Genomic DNA, 20,292 nt, shown 5'->3' with positions numbered 1-20,292 from the left:
GGAATTCAAATGTACGTGTTAGGTTGAACAGTATGAACTTGCCAGTGTTCAGTTACTTCTTGACCTACAAAAGTGACAATTTCATAGAGTTCAACCTAATACTTGTATTTCATAACATGTTAACATTGTAGAAAACGTGGCTTGTATAAATATGTGTTGAATACGTGAGTTAGGTTAATAACCTTCATGATTTTTATATTTACTATCCCAAAATGTTAAAGGTAGGGAGTCTAATTTAAAAAGTATGTGTTTTGCCTGACTCCAGTTTCACAATATACTAAATTCACATTTTCAAGAGAGAAGCCACAGTTGAGAAGACTGGGGGTGGGGAGAACCTGATACAGTGAGCTGCTTTCAGAGAAAAACAATATAGCACAGAGAAGATTAGTCCTTCAGTGCATCACCATAGAAGCAGCTTTCTAAGCCCAAGGTTTCTGATTGGTCCATTAAAAAATAAACTGACATGGAGACAGGGCTGCTCCCATAAAAGAAACAGGTTTTTTTTTTAATGTTTCTACTTCTAAGTGAACCAATTTATAATTTGGTGAAATTTATAGATACAGAAATACTGAAGAACTCCTTTTATGGTGAAAGTAAAAGCAAAAACATGCTGAAGTCCTATTTATACATCCTTCCCTCATGGAACAGTTCAAACTATTAATGTGACTACAGATTAAACACTTTCCTCTTTGCACTTTAAATTGGATTTTCTTGCTTCTGCCTTTTGGTGGCTGAAATGAACTGACCTACAGACATTCTAAAGGGGGTTATATATAACGTTTCTTTCTATATGCTTCAAAGAAACTTAAACCTATAGTATGTCTAATTTGAAAGGTTATTTTAAGCGTGATCAGTACCATCCCAGAAAATATCAAAAAGTGACAATTACTTGTAACACAGAATCTGTTCATCAGAAGATAAAACTTAGCCAATAAAAACAGTGACTAAATACTAGAATAGACTATGAAAAGAGACTAGTTAAAAACTAACATATATAATTATAATTAGCAATCTTCCAGACACCAGAGAATGCCACTTGGTAGAGCAGCAATAGCTCAGGTTTGGGAGCCAGGTAAATGTGGGCAAGAACATTCAGTCTCCCAGAGCTGTCACTCAGTAATAAATATGATGTCACCAGTAATAAATATGATATCGCCAGTAATAAAATATGATCAGGAAGAAGTTACTGCCCCTAAAGTCATTGAACCCTAGTGTCTCTCTCATTTGTAAAATGGGGGCTGAAGCTACCTGCTTCCCAGGGTTGTTATAAGAATTATTACATGTACAACACCTTCAGCACAACCACTGCTGTATATCTTCTGCTCAACGAATGTTCACTCCTTTGAAGATATCTAGCATCCTACTTAGGGAATCAGGGAATCACTGCCTTCAGACTTTCATTCTACTCCCCACTACCAGTGCTAGCTCTTGGGTGATAGAATGATACAGAAACAAAGCCCAACTATATATTTTAACATTTAAACTCCATTCTACCCATCTGGCCCTCACCACGAAGGTATTATCAATTTACTTCAGATTTTTATGTCTAAAGTAATTTAAGTACTTTTCTCTCCTGCTCTGATTTTGGGAAAGATATGAGAAGGCTAGCCTAGGTCAGGTAATCCATTCGGCCACTATGTCAACTATGTGCGAAACATTTTAGGCACTAGGAATACAACAGGGAACAAACAAACATAAAACTGTCCTCATGGCATTCATATTCTTGTAAAATAAAATGGGTAACTGCATATTCTAAATAAATGAAGCAAGCCACTTTAATTGTATATTTCCAATTAAAACTTTAAAGTCCGTCTGAGATTTTCTACTAAATGCTGTTTTCACTGTTTGGCATTTCTGGCAATGCTTCTCAGAGATATTAAAATGGTCTAACTGAACACTTCAAGAACAACAAAATATTTGCAATCTGCTTGAGTGATAAAATTCAATTGTTAGATTTTCCTTACTTGACTTATGTAGTCTTAAAAGTATGAATGCCACTCTTATAAGGATTTCAAGACAAAGTGATACCTATTACAGTGGCTAGAAGTTTATCATTTTTAGTCTTTATCAAACCAACTTTGCATGTCAATCCAATTTTATTTGAAAAGTATTTTATGGCTTCCATGCAAATCAATTCTTTTAAATGTTTCTCATACTTGACTTCAGATCATATATTATTCCTTGCATAAGATTTAAGGTACCTCCTAAACATATTATAAATATTATAAATAAAGATCTATAGATGTTAAAAAGTCAATCTTTAAGTTAACTCTATTGTGCTCTCCAGATAACCCTACAAATAACTTTTAAAAAAATTATGAGGACTAGACTAATAATACATTATATGTTAATAAAACAAAACAAAACAAAAAAAAAACAAACCAAAACAAACAAACAAAAATTATGAGGACTTGAGGGGTGTCTGGGTGGTTCAGTGGGTTAAGTGTCCGACTCTTGAGTTTGGCTCAGGTTATGATCTCAGGGTCATGGATCGAGCCCCATCTCCAGCTCAGTGCAGAGTTTGCTTGAAATTTTCTCTCTCCCTCTCCCTCTGTCCCTCCCCTCCTGCATTCATTCTCTCTCTCTCAAATAAATTTAAAAATAAAAAAAAACCAAAAAAATAAATAAAAATTATGAGAACTTGAGTCTGATACAATAAATTCTAAAGATTCAGGAAACTACAGATATAACACAAGGCCCTCAACAGTAATTTGTACCCACCCCCAGCCATAAGATAATACTTTCAACAACATACCGAAACATCACTTATATGTTAATCTCCTATTAAAGTCTAAGCAGATATACTTAATTAGAGAAGCCTCGTATGCCAAAAATGGGGGCCAAGAAAACTATAAAATCTTTATTTTCATGATGGGGCTAAAATCTTATATATTTTCCTAAGTATGTGTCAATTATCAATAATACAGAAACACCACTGGATGAAGTATAAGGTAAATAAAGAAAATAAAATTCACTTTCCTAAGCAGAAGTTATTGAGATAAGTCTTAAATTCTTACATACCCAAAATAGCAACAAAAATCTACTTCTAATCTAGCCAGGTGAATAACATATCTAGAAATTATTCAGATGATTTCAGAAAATACACTGAAAAAGGTAATTTCCCCATTTAGACTGATGTGTTCAGTTCTTAAATTTCCTATTCACAGAGCTGACTCCAGGAATCAATCTCAGATTGTGTGTATGCTTGTGCTTCTAATTTTATTTATATATCAGTGTCCTGTTACTAATTTATCACTAAAGAATATGCATTTTGAGTTTATTTGTGAAAAGTGAGGATGGATGGATGTACTTTTCACCCTATATAGGCACCTACCTTCCCTTCTTATTAGAGTTATATGTTCGAAACGTGGTTCGTTGTGACTGGGATAGTCCATAGCCACAGAACCAAATGACTTTCTGCGTAATGCCAAAAAACACAGATTAACTTGTAAATTCATCACAAGCTCCTACCATTGAACTAACTGGCCCAACCAAAACTTATAATCATTAAACACTATGATATGAAAAAGTTAACCAAGAGCAAATTTTTTGGTTCCACATTTAAAATTTAAGGCTTTTGGTATAGCTTCAAGGTGACTTGCACCAAGGCAAAGCTCATTTTCATTTCTGGTCACCGCAGAACTAATAATGATGAGAAAAATCTAGTCACGGAATTTATATCCCTGCAAGGGTCATGACAGGGCATTTTCATTTAAGCAATGCAAACAGTTCATTCGATATATCATCTCAGAAAAGCCCTGGCCATCATAGATTCTGACAGCAAGATATACATTAAAGTCATGTTTCCTAGGCAAATGTTCAGAGCTCATGACATGGTTATCTTTACAAGAAAAAAAAAATTCTTCCCAGAATATGTATGTGAAATTAAATATCTACAAGGGATCTCAAAAGGAGGAGCAAAGTGAAAGATGGAAGATAAAAAAAAAAATCTAGGAGTGTCATAATGCCTATGAATTTTCTAGGTCTGTTACATGCCTTGAAATCTTGTAGACGAGATGATCCCAAGTCCCAGAGAGAAACTTCTCTATTCATTATTACTTTTATTGTATCTGTCACTTAGAAACCTTTAAATCAAGATGGAAAGATTAACTATTGCCTCACAAGCCTTATGAAAGACAAAAATGGGGATACGGGGGCAAAGCTGAAAAAGGGAAGCTGGCAAAGCTTTTGAAAAGAGAAGTACATGCTCACTTCAGACATTATTCCATCTGGAGTAAGTTCTCTCTTCTTTTATTCCTCCCCTCCTCCTTTTTGCTGAAAATCCTACTTATCTCTCAAGACCCAGTTCAAGTTCTACCTCTTCCACAAAGATGGAATATTATTGCAGCTCACACACATTTTGTCAGTAGGAACAATTCCTGTAAAGTTTAACTGGGTACATAAACACATCTCACAGATATTTATAATATTCTCTTGTTATGTATCAATTTCTTGAGGTCCTATTGCTTTTAATTTTTTACAACGCACACAGTGCTTAATAACACTTAAGGTATTAAATGTGATAATTAGCCATTCAGCTCTGGCCCACTAATAAAGTACACAAATGACATCAGAAACCTCTCAGAGAAGCTAAAATGAAGCAGCTCACAGATGAAGCACCAGCTCTGTGCAAGTTCTCCAGCCATAGCCATATGCTCCCTAGCTGAGTCAGAAGTAGAGACTGGAAGAGAACCAGTTTCCTTCAAACAACCAAGACCCAGAGAGTGTCATTTATCATTAATGGGTTACAGCCTCCCTCTACAGCTATTAAGGGCACTGGCAAAGAGTCAGATTGCCTGCATCCAAGTCCCAGCTACACTTCCTACTGTGTACATTATTTAACCGCTCTGACCCTCAATTTCCCCTTTATGCAAAACAGGGATATTAACGATGTCTGTTTCATGAGGTTGTGACCAATATCAGGTGAGATCATGCAGTCCAGGGAAGAGCTTACTTAGCACAGTGCCTACAGTAATAATAGCAATATTAATGGCTTATCTATAAAATGAGTGAGCTGACCTAAGGAGTTATCCTTAAGTTCTCTTCTACTGCTCATATTCTATGATCCTGTGACAATAGGGACCAGAATGTCGGAAAGAAGTCTCGCTTCTAGCCAAACCGCTCTTTGCATCGGTTGAACAAATGACAGCCTCTATGCAGCGCTTCTTGGACTATTAGTGGGACAAGAGACTAAGCGGCCTGGGCCCTGGGCCGGTTACCAGGTGTCGCCTTCCACCTTCACTAACCCCGTCTCTTGGGCCTGCAAGCAAGCAGTTTGAATGCCTACTGAGTGCACTGTCGGAATGCCCACTCAGCCTCTGACCCCGCAGGCTCACGCGGGTGGGCGAGTTGGGGTGGGGGTGGAGGGTTAGGGTTACCACACTCACTTGTTCTTGCGCATCCAGTCCATGAGGGCGCGCACCTCGGGCACTTCGTCCAGGTTTGGGGGCTCGCCGGTGCTGAACTGGTCGGGGAAGCTACGGTTGAGGTCACGGCCGCGGCTGTTGTCGCGACCGCTGGCCCCGGGTGGGCCACTATCGCTGAGGCCGCAGTCTCCCTCCCGGGAGCGCTCAAAGCCGTCGGGGTTGAGGCTAGGCAGCAGGTACACGTCGGTGGTGTTGAGCAGGTTGACGATGCGCGGATCCCCGCGCCGGTAGCCAGCAGCCAGCTCGCGGGCTAGGTAGATCAGCACCTGGCGCGACACGGTCTCGTCGCCGTGCATGTTGCCCACTAGCTTCACCTGCGGTCGGCCGGGGAGGAGCGGCCCCGCCGCGTCGGGCCCCGAGTCGCCGTCAGGAGGCGGCGGCCCCAGGCCGGCCGTGAGGCGCAGCACCCACAGCGGCCGACCCTCCACCGAGCTGCCGATGCTGAAGAGGCGGGCCAGGCCCGGGGGCCCCGCGGCCGCCGCCTCCCTCAGAGCCGAGCCTAGCTCCTCTTCGTGGTAGTAGCGATTGAACTGGCCCTCGTCCGCCTCGGCGCCTGCGCTCGTCGTAGTTGTCGTCGCCTCCGCCTTCTTGATGTGCGCTGCCCAGGCCGGGTTCCGCAGCAGCAGCGGCAGCAGGCACAGCAGAAGCGGGAGGCGCCCGGGCCGCCACGGCGGCCGAGCGTCCCAGCCCCTCGCCATCTTCCACCAGCGCGGCTAATCCCCACTCCGCTCCCGCGGCTCCGCGCTCCGGGAGGCGGGGGCCCGCCGGATCCCCTCTGCGCCTAGCAACCCCCCTCCCGCCCTCCAGTCGCAGCCAATCGTGGACGGGTCTGCTGCGGCGTCACGCAGGGGGCGGGGCTTTCCTTAAAGCAGCAGCTTCGCTCTGGGCGTGCCTTCCTCCCGTCCCGGAGTAGTTTGGTCGCTCTCTTCCTTCCCTCGTGTTCCTCTCCCTCGCTTTCCCTCCTCCCCGTTTCCTCTCCTGCGTTTGCTCCGCGTTTCCTCTACTCGCGCAATCTCTCCTTTATGGCTTACCCCTTAAATTCTCACCCACTTTTCTCTGAGTACTCTTACTAGCTCCCTTCCCATCTTTGTTGCAGCTTTTCCCCGCTGCGCTTTAACGATTCGAACTGAGAATCGAAAGAATCAAAAGATTCCAAAGAATCAAAGAACTACAATAAAAAAAATAATAATAATCAAAAGGTTCGAAAGAATCTACCTTGAAAGAGCCAAAGGACGCCCTAGCCGTTTCCACCCCGCTCCCTTTCCACTGGAGCCGTCCTGCCTTGGCTTGAGCCCAGCGCCCTGCAAGCCACTGAGGACAGTGGGACACTGGGACACTTAGAGCTCACCTTACAAGGCAGTCCATTCCAGTTTTTAGTTTCTGTGTTGAAAGAAGGTGTCTTCTTTATGTTTAGCAGAAATCTGCTACGTAGTAGGCTCCCTTTGTGTTAATGTATAATCATGTATAATGTATATATGTCCTTAGGTGTCACTCCAGTTTATTTCACTGCCACTAATTCTTGTGTGTGCTGGTCTCAGCCCTCTGTTGGCAGATTTCATTTCATAGTTCACTTTCTTCCCTCTCACAACTCCTGAAAGAGTTATTTAATTGTGGCCTTAGAATGACATTCTTAAAGAAGCAGGTATGACATTTCTGGAAACACTTGCTTGGTGAGTATAATTCCTGAACTCAATGTTCTGTCAAAGCTGGCAAATAGGGGTTTTTTTATCGTCTAGAGACAAGGCCTTTTAAACTGGTTTTTAAAATAAGTTTCAGTCACTTTAGCTTGAAGAAACACAAAACCTCACAATTTTTGTATCAATTGTGAAATTTTACCTATCTAACAACAACAATAACTGTGGTATTTCCTTCTTTCAGAGCCAGGCATTTCAAGGCCTTTCTTGAACTATGATTGAACCCTAATATGACTAGTAAAGAGTTAATTCATTTCTCTGTCAAATATTTATTGAGCATCTACTGTAAGTCAGAGCCAGATGCTGGTAAGATAGAGATCAGATACAGTCTCTGATAGAGATATTCAGGTATGATATGAGGGAAACCTCATTCAATCTGAGGAGGAGAAAAGGAGAAGAAAAGCTGAAGGGGAGAGGAGGAATTCTGGGCAGAAGGAGGAGCAAGCCCAGAAAACTGCAAGGCCTGAGAACACTTACTCCATGTTCTGAGGACTGGGTGCAGATCAAGATTACAGATGTGAAGGTGCTCACAGGTGTGGAGGTGACCTGACAGGACCTAAGCCAGAGAAGCAGGATCAGAACCCGAAAAGTCTCACAAACCAGGGTCTGGGGAATACATAATACAGAAGACCATGGGGAGCCATGGATGGATTGTAAACCAGGTAGATTTTAATTTTGAAAAATCCCCTTGACCCTAACATAGAGGATGGAGTCAAAGGCCTAGGGCTTGAGACCAAAAAACTCGTGAGGAAGATACAATCCAAGAGGACATGATGAAGCCTTTAACCTTCAAAGGCGATGCCAATGGAAGCAGAGACAAAGAAATGGATATGAAAGACTTTCGGGAGAGGAAGTATATAAGGTCTGGTGGCCGAAAGAGAGGACTGTAGGCTGACTCCAAGTTACAGCCTAAGCAACTTTTGCAGGTGTTCACCAAGATACAGGAGAGAAGAGAGCTCAGGCTTAGGTGATGATGATGACTTCAGCACAGTCACTGTGACTGGTGCTATAAATGCCTCGTTTGGTTGAGTCCACATCATACACAGCAGCATAACTCATCAGAAACAGAAGCCCCCACTTGGTACAGAGACCACTTCCCCCTGGGGAGTGCTTAATCATTACGAATGCACTTTTACAATAATCTAAATCAAAGAAACCCCAGGAGACATGTTAACCTCTAATCAAATATTTCCTTTCCTTTTTTTTTTTTTTTATTTTTTAAAGATTTTATTTATTTATTCGACAGAGAGAAATCACAAGTAGGCAGAGAGGTAGGCAGAGAGAGAGAGGAGGAAGCAGGCCCCCTGCTGAGCAGAAAGCCCGATGCGGGGCTCGAACCCAGGACCTGGGATCATGACCTGAGCTGAAGGCAGCGGCTTAACCCACTGAGCCACCCAGGCGCCCCAAATATTTCCTTTTCTACTATTTTTGCTCTCCTTTGAAACCTCTTCCTGCCACCCACTCCCACAGCCTCACCTAGGGAAGCAGCCTTGAAATGTAAATAAGTAAGCTTGAGGGCAGTGAGACAATGTGATGTGACTTGAGCCTGAGTCCTCCCAGGAATCCTCAGACCTCTCTCAGGTCTAGAGCCTCCAGTCCTAGCAGATACACTGTGCCAGTGGCTAGAAGTGAAACCTGACCCTGGCCACAGCTCACTGGAGGAGAAACCTCCAGCTACATACCTCTAGCTGTCCCAGAGAAGTCTTGAACCTTGTGACAGGTGTCCCTTTCCTCCTCCCCCACAGGGAAAGTGTTGGCCTCACAAATGAAGGAAGTTGGGAAAAGCTTGAAGGTGAAAAGTCTTCCTGTTCACAGAAGCAGAGCAGTAAAGACCTGGACTTTTCAAAACAAGGCAGAGCTGTTGGATGGCCTTGTTGACTTTGGTAATCACTTTCTTTAAAAAACTTGAAGGTAATTGAAGAACAGCGTAAACCATGAACTTGTAAATGTCACATTGTCTGACATAAACATCCGTAAACTTACAAATTCAGTTTGGTAGAGGTTTATGGAGCACCTACTCTAGTGAAAGATCTGCTTTGCTGGGCACAGGAGGACTGGAAGATGAATGAGAGATTCTCCTCTTCCAGGAGGCCAGAGTCTAGTGAGGAAGATAGAACATAGACAGGACAGAGTGTACCCATAGGGCCAGAGCTATGCAAAGGCACTGTGCTAAACCCTTTCTGTTGGCTGATGCGTTTAATCCTCACAACTATCCTGAAGAAGGTACTATTATCATTCCCATTTCAAAGATAAAAAGGCTGAGGCACAAGGTCTCACAGCTGACAAGCCACAGATCTAGGGCTCAAACCCATAGAGTCTGGCTTCAGAGTCTGTATGTTTAACCTCTGTAATAAAACTGCTTTTGTGTAGTGAACTAAAATGAAACAAAACAACAACAACAAACGCTATTGGAACACAGGAAAAGGCAACTAATTGTGATGAGTCAGAGAAATTTTCACCAATACTGTCAGATCATGAACCAAGCTGAAATCCTAGATCAACCATTTCCTAGCTGGGTTTTTTTTGTTTTTTGCTTTTAAGATTTCATTCATTTATTTGACAGAGAGAGAGAAGGAACATAAGCAGGGGGAGTGGGAGAGGGAGAAGCAGGCTTCATGCTGAGCAGGGAGCCCGATGCGGGGCTCAATCCCAGGACTCTGGAATCATGACCTGAGCTGAAGACAGACACTTAATGACTGAGCCACCCAGGCACCCCACACCCCAGCTGATAAAGTTATTTCTGTTTTCTGATAATTAAATGAAACAATGCATGTATAATATTTATGGCATAGTTTGCATATTACAAGCTTTCAGAGATCATTAGAAATGAAATCTCAAATAGGAAAAAAAAAATGGAGAAAGGGGCAGTCTAGGCAGAGGGACCGGCAAGGGTAGAGGGACAGTGGCAGGTTGTGAATTGTGGCTAGAATATAAGATGTGTTGAGAGGAGCTGTGAAGGCAGGCTGGGGCCAGATGGTGAAAGGACTTCAGTACTATGCTGGGGGGGGGGGGTGCTTTATTGCACAGGAAATGGGAAACTTACAGAGCTGTTTCTGAGGGGAGTGGTGTGGATTACATCTTTGTTCTAGCAAGAGAATTGCAGGGGCTGTGTGGGGAGGGCTAAAGAGTAGTTACCGTCTGGACAAGAGCTGTCTGGCAAGCTTTTCGAGGTTAGAAAGGAAAAGATAAATAAGAACGATGTTTGGGTTGTTGGATTGACAAGATTGAACAACTGCATGGGTAAGAGGGAAGAAAAAGAAGAAAAAGATGACTTCACAAGCTAGCGAGAGCGCCCAGATGGATGGCCTTGCCATGATCCAAGACAAGGAAGGCAGAAGAAAATCTCTGTAAGATGAGGATGAAATTGAATTGATCTTTGGATTTAGCAATGCACAAGTTCCTGGTAACCTTTGTAAGAGCAGCTGTAGCAGAGTGGTGCAGGAAAAACCAGAATGGACAGGGTACAAGAGAGACTAGGAGCGGGCGCCTGGCTGGCTCAGTCGTTGAGTCTGCCTTTGGCTCAGGTCATGATCCAGGGGTCCTGGTTTGGAGCCCTGCATCAGGCTCCCTGCCTGGTGGGGAGCCTGCTTCTCCCTCTTCCTCTGTTCCCCCTGTGTGTGTTCTATCATTCTCTCTGTCAAATAAATAAATAATATTTGGGAACGGGTTTGTTTTTTGTTTTTAAGGTGGGACAAATGTTGTTTGTGTGCTAATGGGAATGATCTAGTAAAGAGGGAAAATCTGATGATACAATAGGGCGGAAAATGGCTGAAGTCACGGGATCTAATCCACCAGTGAAGAGCTGGCCTTCGGTAGGAGCACGGATCCTTGATCTGTAGTCACCCAGAATACATGGGCATAGATACAAGTAAGTGGGTAGGCGAAGTTAGAGCGCTAGTGGATATTCTCTGATTTCTTCTCTTTTCTTTTTCTTTCTTTCTTTCTTTCTTTTTTTTTTAAAGATTTTATTTATTTATTTGACACAGAGAGATCACAAGTAGGCAGAGAGACAGGCAGAGAGAGAGGAGGAAGCAGGTTCCCTGCTGAGCAGAGAGCCCGAAGCGGGGCTCGATCCCAGGACACCGAGATCATGACCTGAGGTGAAGATAGAGGCTTAACCCACTGAGCCCCCCAGGCACCCCTTTCTTTCTTTCTTTCTTTCTTTTTTTTTTTTTTTTAAGATTTTATTTATTTGACAGAGACAGACACAGCGAGAGAGGGAATACAAGCAGGGGGAGTGGAGAGAGAGAAGCAGGCTTCCCACCAAGCAGGGAGCCCAATGTGGGGCTCGATTCCAGGACCCTGGGATCATGACCCGAGCCCAAGGCAGAAGCTTAACAACTGAGCCACCCAGGTGCCCTGCTTCTCTTAATGAAATGGGAAATAAGGCCATCAGCAGAGAGTAAGGATGTTATAGTAGGTGTTAGAAGTTCGAGAAAAGACAGGAAGGTGGGAGAGAGAAATGGAGACTAATAATAGTTTTCAGTCTTTGATACTTATTTTTTTATTATTTTTTTTTAGTCATTGATACGTAATAGGGACCAGCTGTTTTTATCATGTCCTCTATACCTCAAAGCTAATGGGACATGGAACAGAAGGGTTTGTTTGTTTGTTTGTTTGTTGAGGAGATCATCTGGGAGCCTAAAAAGTATAGTTAGAGTCCAAAGAATTGAGTTCCGAAAAGCCAGCTTGAAGGGATGGGAGGCCCCTGAGAAGATGAATGTAGACGAGGGAAAGACTGGATCACAGTTACATTCTCTATTTCACTTGAATTTTGTTCCATGCCCAAGTTCCTCTAGTGTTAACTCACCCAGACAAGTGACCACTTGCTCTTGGTTGCCTCTGCAAGAGTATGTCCAATCCTAGCACCTCGCAGGCCAAGAAACACGCACGAGTAAGAGATTAAGTCATCTCATTCTGATCCAAAGTAACCATATGAAAGCAAATTTGGGATTGGAAAGACAGACATGATGTCAATGCCTAGTTTGTGTAACCATATCACCTTACACGTGCTTTCACGTATGTTATTTCATTCATGTGCACAACAACTCTTTAGGGGTAGCAGGGCAACCTAAAAAGTTTCTAGATTTAAGCTGCCACTAACCAGCTCAGACAAATCCCATAGCTAGACACATGGCGGAGCTGGGAACTCCAGCCCTATCTGCAAAATCTTTCCAGAGCTCCTGCCGTTACACCCTGGGGCTCCTTTCATTCTGCCCACTCTGAGCTGTTCATATTTGGTGTGTGCATCTGACCTACAACAAGAGAGTTTGAAAGAAATAAGCAACCAAGTCTAAAACAGAAGTAGAAATGTATGTTGGTGAAAACTGTTTGAAGACTGTGGAAAAATGGGGTGCCTGGGTGACTCAGTTGGTTTAGCCACTGCCCTTGGCTCAGGTCATGATCCTGGAGTCCCAGGATTGAGTCCTGCCTCAGGATCCCTGCTCAGCGGGGAGGCTGCTTCTCCCTTTGGCCCTCCCCCTTCTCATGTTTTCTCTCTCTCTCTCTCATTCTCTCAAATAAATAAATAAAATCTTAAATCTCTCTCAAATATATAAAATCTTAAAAAGAAGAATGTGGAAAACCAATTTTACGGGGTTAGTGGTTATTAACAAAGAAATGAAAGGCATTTTTCAGGTGACCAGACACTTGGTTAGTGCCTGTGGAGGAATTAACTGGAGAATTAACTGAGGGCTGTAGAGACACATCCACTTAAAGAAGAGTTAGAGAAACTGACAAAAATGTGCCTACAAGAGACGAGGATGAAGAAAACATGAAGCAATATCCAATTAGAATTTTCACAAATGTGCTGCATTGTTCCCAGCAGCAAAACACAAGAACGATTTAATTTCTGAAGGGGAATTTTTAAAAAGGGAATGAAGCCTCAAGATGGGTGAAGTAAGAAAATTTTTGAGAGAAGATTTGACCACATCAGGTCTTGCAGATGCTGTTGGTTCACTGCCCAGATCCTCTTTACCAAGCCAGCATATCCATCCCCTAGCTGCTGTTACTCCTGCACCCTTTTCTGGAAGATTTTTTCCTTAGCTGACAGGAAATGCTTTGCCCAGAAATATCTGTGGAGTTACACACACGGCCTGTGTGCCCCTCCCCGCTCCTCACTCCACTATCCCACCAGGGTCATAGATGCAGGGTCCCTTGCCTCTGGATGGGAAAACTTAGGAGCAATTTATGACCCAGAGCTTTACATGGAATCAGGCTAAGTAAGAGTTCTTTCATCTTTACTTAGCTTCTTCCTCTATCTTGCCTTCCTTTAATCCCTTGTAGGTTTCTCCTGAAGGCACTTCCTCAGTAAATCATTCATCCAAGAATGCCTGCCCCAGACTGTGCTTCTAGAAAACCTGCTTTAAGATCACCCAGATAAGGTGTAACGCCACAGAACTTCTCTCTGTGAGTTAGATGGAATACATTTTGCTTTATGTTTTTGTTGTTGTTTGTTTTTTGTTTTTGTTTTCATAGAGTTTGCTCTTACGTCCTCGGAGTCAGTATCTTTCCAGGCCAGAGAAATGAAAGATGTTGATTGAAATCGCTTTCAATTTACCTTGGTTAGGTAGGCCTGTTCTTTAAATTTTAGTTAGACTTGTTTCTAGGTTGTAGAAATGCTGCTGCCCAATCATGATGCCACCACAGTGATTCGGATCTGTATTTCCAAAAACAAAACAAAACAAAACAACAACTCGCTATTAGCCAGCACCAAATGGACAGAAGTTCTAGTCTCATGAGGTAGAAAGGGAGGGAAGCAAGTATCAAATACTTTCAGTTATACATATGAGAAAACCTGACTCATTCTAACTTCAATAATAAATGGAATTTATTGGCTCATATAACTGAGAAGTCTGCATTGAGGCATAGTTTTACCCTGTGACTAAATTGGTCACCAAGCACCTGCCTTCTGCAATGCTCACTTTATTCTAAGTTTGTCTCCCTTTGTGGTCCCATGAGGGCTGTCCGAAGCTCCCCCACACCCCATGCTTTCTCATTCGTACTCAGCAAGAAACAGAGGATGCCCTTGTCCTCTTAATATTGCTGAGTTTCATTTGGATTGGATCAGCTTAGGTCACATGGCCATCCCTAAACCAATCACCATGGGCGAGATGGAGTACACTGATTGGCTTAACTTAGGCTATGCACTCCATAGCTGGTGCCCCCAACCGAATCTGATCCCAGCCGCTGCATGGATCCCCGAATGGAAATCAGAGCCTAGGGCAAAAAGTAAGAGGAGAATGGAAGCTGGGAAGACAACCAGCCTATACCAAGCTGCATCACCATACTAGCACTGGAACACTTTACTCTCAACGTTTATGAGGTATATATATATGTGCCTCCCCACTATGGGGGTGGGTGGGGGAGGGGGAGCACGTAAGTAAGTGTGTATGAGACAGAAGGAAAGAAGAAGGAAGAGGAAGTGCCGTAATGCAGTGAGTTAAGCAACATGGTGGAATGCGTAAGAAATACGTGAATAAAGGGGCGCCTGGGTGGCTCAGTGGGTTAAAGCCTCTGCCTTCGGCTCAGGTCATGATCTCAAGGTCCTGGGATCGAGCCCCGCATTGGGCTCTCTGCTCAGCTGGGAGCCTGCTTCCTCCTCTCTCTCTCTGCCTGCTTCTCTGCCTACTTGTGATCTCTGTCTGTCAAATAAATAAAATCTTAAAAAAAAAAATACGTGAATAAGTAACCGTGTGAATTGGCAGTGCTTGTAACTAACACCTGTGTGAGCGTTAGAGCTTACAATGTGCTTTCCATACAGTCCGTCTTGCTCATCCCCACAATTTGAAGAGGAACACCTGTCCTCATTTCTGGCTCTCCAGTATTCAGACCCCATCCCTTTTTTTAGGGAATCTTCCACCTTCATGAGCCCTGGTGGGAGGCGGGACCTTCCCCCATTCTACAGGCTGCATATTCCAGGTGCTTGCTCTCCGTGGATCTTGGCCCGCAGCCTGGGCTTGGCCAAGCAGGTGAACCTGAGACGCGCTTTGAATTGTGACACAAAGAGGCAGAGACTGTGGGAAATTCATTTTGGCCGTAGTGGAGTGAGCATGGCAGCAACCCATAGTTTCCAGGTGACAAGCAAACAGGACACCGCACTCTGAGTGCCAGGGCTTGTGGCAGGGTAAGCCACAGCAGGTGGTACTTGGTGATAGTAGGAGCAGTTCCCCTAGTTCTGCTGCTTGCTTTGGGGCATTGTGACTCTCCAGGGAGAATCTCGGGTTTTCCAGGCCTCCTAGCAATTCCAAACCGGTATCCTTTTAATAAATTCATCTTCAACCAGAATAATTTCTGTGGCTGCAACTTTTGAAATACAACCCTTTGGGGTCAGTTTGTTGTTGTTGTTGTTTTGGTGGTTTTTGTTTGTGTGTTTGGGGTTTTTTTTTGTTTGTTTGAGAGAGCAACAGAGGGAGAGCATGACTGGTGGGGAGGGGCAGAGGGTGAGGGAGAAGCAGCCTTCCCACTGAGCAGGGAGCCGGATGTGGGACTTGATCCCAGGACCCTGAGATCCTGACCTTAGCGGAAGGCAGATGCTTAACGGATTGAACCACCCAGGCATCCCTGGGGTCAGTTTTATTGTCCTCATTTTTCAGGTGAGAATACAGGCTCTGAGAGATTAAGTGGTGACCAAAGCAATCTTCCAGCCAGTTTCTTCAGTACATGCCTCATTCATAGGTAATGAACAAACTGGAAAAGGCTTCTTTGTCCCCAGACAGTCCTTCCCTTTCCCCACATGTCTAGTGCCTGAAATATACCATTAGAGAGGGGTTCCTTGGAGTCTGAAAGGCTTTTCTCTCAATTCATAGGCAACACGTTAGGGATCTTGCAATCTTAGCTCAGACCAGGGGTGGGGCAGCAAAGCTGGGGATTCTTACCTTAGAGAGGACTCAGCTAACAACTGCTTGAGAGCGGGGCCCATGAGAGTGGAATATAGGTGCGTGGGACAGGAGAAGGAGAGAAATGCTAAGAATAGGGTTGCTGTGTGACTGGAGCCAAAAACAGACTTTGCCCCCGCATCTTTATGGAGGGTCTTTGGCTTGGCTGGCTGCTTAGTCTGCCAGGGTAAAGAGTGGTGATGTCAGCAAAGGAAGCCCCAGGAAATATGGGATTATTTGATGCTGATGGTTCTCAACTCTGGTCACCCTTTAGAATCACCTAGGGAACTTACACAAAGCACAAGTGTAAGGGGAATGGGGGATTGCTGCTTGACAGAGCTAGGGTTTCCTTTTGGGGTGATAAAAATATTGTGGAACTGGATAAAGCTGACGGTAGCACAATATTGTGAATGTTCTAAATGCCATTGAATTGTGCACTTTAGGAGCGCCTGGGTGGCTCCATTGGTTAAGCGTCTGACTTTGGCTCAGGTCATGATCTTGGGGTCCTGGGAATGGCCCACATTGGGCTCCCCACTCAGCAGGGAATGTGCTTCCTCCTCTCCTCTCCCCTTGCTCATGCTTTGTTTCTGTCTCTCTATCCCAAATAAATAAAATCTTTTTTCAAAAAAAGAATTGTACACTTTAAAATGATTAATTTTAAGCCTCCGACTCTTGATCTCAGCTGAGGTCTTGGTCTCAGGGTTGTGAGTTCAGACCCCGTATTGGGCTCCACGCCGGCCCTGGAGCCTACCTAAAAAGAAATAAAGCAAAATGATTAATTTTATGTTATGTGAATTGTGCCTCCATTAAAATTTTAAAAAGAGGGACGCCCGGATGGCTCAGGTGGTTAAGCGGCTGCCTTCGGCTCAGGTCATGATCCCAGAGTCCTGGGATTGAGTCCCACATCGGGCTCCTTGCTCAGCGGGGAGCCTGCTTCTCCCTCTGCCTCTGCCTGCCACTTTGTTTGCCTGTGCTCATGCTCTCTCTCTCTCTCTCCCTAACAAATAAATAAATAAAATCTTTAAAAAAATTTTTTTTTAAAAGATACTAGTGCCCTAAGAGGGGAGAGGGTAATAAAGGGCATGTATGAGGGTGGAGATTCTCAGAGAAAAAAGGAAAATTGGAGGAAGCTCTTACGAAGTGAGACTTCAGGCATGCCTGGGTGGCTCAGTGTGTTAAGCCTCTGCGTTCGGCTCAGGTCATAACCTCAGAGTCCTGGGATCAAGCTCAGGTCACGATCTCAGGGTCCTGGGATCGAGCCCCGCATCGGGCTCTCTGCTTAGCAGGGAGCCTGCTTCCCCCTCTCTGCCTGCCTCTTTGCTTACTTATGATTGCTGTCACATAAATAAATAAGATCTTTCCAAAAAAAAAAAAAAAGAAGTGAGACTTTAGGAGAGAGAATATGTGCTCTGTAATGGTAAGGTCAATTGTAAAGCAAAATGTAGAGTTAACCATACTTTACTTTTCAAGGCTTTTATGGGATTTGGATTCGGATTTCTCTTGGATGTGATTCTGTGCTGGGAAAGGGCTAACTATAGCCTAGTTTTATTTGGGTAATACCTTATATCCATTTTACAGGTTTACCCAAGGAGGGTCCTTGATTCTGGCCACACATTCAAACAGGACCAGGTGCTCTCTTGCCCAGATGTGGTAAGGAATGCCCAAATCCAAAGACATCCTCCAAAAAAAGAGCAAATAACTGAGACTATATACTCTTGCATAAAGACCTCAGAGCACAACCCACACCCCCCTAACCAGAAAAGTAGTCAGTTACCAGGGAGGCTCCGGCAGCCAGCAATTCCAGCCTCTAATTTTGATGAAAATACTTGCCGAGACTGAATTGGCACAAACAACGCACATTCACACCCAGCCAGCTGGACTCCATCTCAAGAGTACACGATAAATCTCCAGAAGGTGAAGAGATTGATGCTATTTATGGGAACAATCTGCAGTCATCTTTCTGTTATAGGTCTGGGTGGAAATGGTGCAAGGGAATATAAGGAGCTATAAGGAGACAGCAGCTACCAAAATGCCGCAAGCCCACACAGGAGCCAAAGCTCCCAGGAGACCCCCAGTGCTGGGGACACAGAACAAGGCAGTGGGTTTGCAAAATGACCCTTGTAAGAAGCAATTACCAGCTCGTATACTCACTAGAGAAGGGAACCACTTTTCACAGAACCCAAAGAAAGGAACGAGAAGACAACGAAGCCAGAGAAAGTAAGGTGAACTCATCTAACCAAAGCGAAGACAGAAGGAGTGGAAATTACAGCCAATCTCTAAGGACACCGGAGCGGATGTTTCCAGCAGATTCTCAAATGCTGCTTCCCACCACCACCCCACCCCTCACTCTCATCTTTGCCTCCTTCCCGGCATTCTGTTCTGCAGATATCCCATCCAGCTATTAGTTCATCCAACAGACCTTGACTAAGCATGGTCTCCATGCCAGACCCAGGACAAGGCTCTGGACATATGGAAGTGAAAAAACACAATTAAGATCAGATTAAGAAAGCCCCCCCCCCAAGGCCTTAAGCACTGAAAAGATCACAGTGTCGCCTTCCCAGAAGAAAATTCAAAATAAGATTGTTCAAAATGCCACAAAACCTTACATACATGCTCAAATTAAAATAGCTTCCTTCTAGATAAAAGGATGACAAAATTCTTGTTACGTTAATTAAACATGAGTGCTTCTCTTGCTTTCAGTTTGGTGTTCTTGTTCTGCTGCTATCTTAAGGGGTGACCAGCTCCGGACATTTATTTATTTATTTATTTATTTTTATTAACATATAATGTATTATTTGCCCCAGGGTTACAGGTCTGTGAATCATCAGGCTTACACATTTCACAGCACTCACCATAACACATACTCTCTCCAGTGTCCATAACCCAACCACCCTATTCCCTACTCCCTCACCCCCACAGCAACCCTCAGTTTGTTTCTTGAGATTAAGAGTTTCTTATGGTTTGTCTCCGTCCTGATCCCATCTTGTTTCATTTTTCCCTTCCCTACCCCCCATAACCCCCGCCCTGCCTCTCAAATTCCTCATATCAGAGAGATCATATGATAATTGTCTTTCTCTGATTGACTTATTTTGCTCAGCATAATGGAACCCTCTGGTTCCATCCACATTGTTGCAAATGGCAAGATTTCATTTCTTTTGATGCTGCATAGTATTCCATTATATATATATACCACCTCTTCTTTATCCATTCATCTGTTGATGGACATTTAGGTTCTTTCCATAGTTTGGCTATTGTGGACATTGCTGCTATAAACATTGGGGTGCATGTGCCCCTTCGGATCACTACATTTGTATCTTTAGGGTAAATACCCAGTAGAACCATTGCTGGGTCATAGGATAGCTCTATTTTCAGCTTTTTGAGAAACCTCCATGCTGTTTTCCAGAGCGGCTGCAGCAGCTTGCATTCCCACCAATAGTGTAGGAGTGTTCCCCTTTCTCTGCATCCTCGCTAGTATCTGCCGTTTCCTGACTTGTTAATTTTAGCCATTCTGACTGGTGTGAGGTGATATCTCATTGTAGTTTTGATTTGTATTTCCCTGATGCCAAGTGATGTGGAGACTTTTTCATGTGTGTCCTGGCCATCTGGATGTCTTTGCAGAAATGTCTATTCATGTCTTCTGCCCATTTCTTCATTGGATTATTTGATCTTTGGGTGTTGAGAGTGGTAAGTTCTTTATAGATTTTGGATACTAGCCCTTTATCTGATATGTCACTTGCAAATATCTTCTCCCATTCTGTCAGTTGTCTTTTGGTTTTGTTGACTATTTCCTTTGCTGTGCAAAAGCTTTTTATCTTGATGAAGTCCCAATAGTTCATTTTTGCCCTTGCTTCCCTTGCCTTTGACGGTGTTTCTCGGAAGAAGTTGCTGTGGCTGAGGTCGAAGAGTTTGCTGCCTGTGTTCTCCTTAAGGATATTGTTGGATTCCTACCTCACATTGAGGTCTTTCATCCATTTTTAGTCTATTTTTGTGTATGGTGTAAGCAAATGGTCCAGTTTCATTCTTTTGCATGTGGCTGTCCAATTTTCCCAACACCATTTGTTGAAGAGACTGTCTTTTTTCCATTGGACATTCTTTCATATTTTGTCAAAAATTTTTTGATCATAGAGTTGAGGGTCCATTTCTGGGCTCTCTATTCTGTTCCATTGATCTATGTGTCTGTTTTTGTGCCAGTACCATACTGTATTGATGATGATAGCTTTGTAATAGAGCTTGAAGTCTGGAATTGGTTTGCTGCCAACTTTGGTTTTCTTTTTCAACATTCCTCTGGCTATTTTT

General features: G+C 43.6%; 1 protein-coding gene across 1 annotated transcript in view; it reads right to left on the bottom strand.

Annotated features, from left to right (window-relative positions):
* The window catches only part of CPD (carboxypeptidase D), an 80,448-nt gene extending 74,248 nt beyond the window's left edge, over positions 1-6,200 (bottom strand). Inside the window, exon 1 of the mRNA XM_047707198.1 lies at positions 5,388-6,200. Coding sequence (XP_047563154.1) covers positions 5,388-6,124 — 737 coding nt within the window. The 5' untranslated portion in view covers positions 6,125-6,200. The remainder of the gene's footprint in view (positions 1-5,387) is intronic.
* Between the last annotated feature and the right edge of the window lie 14,092 nt (positions 6,201-20,292).

The sequence above is a fragment of the Lutra lutra genome, chromosome 16 (assembly GCF_902655055.1).
Source record: "Lutra lutra chromosome 16, mLutLut1.2, whole genome shotgun sequence".
Classification (NCBI taxonomy): Eukaryota; Metazoa; Chordata; class Mammalia; order Carnivora; family Mustelidae; genus Lutra; species Lutra lutra.
This window is presented reverse-complemented; position numbering and strand designations above follow the sequence as displayed.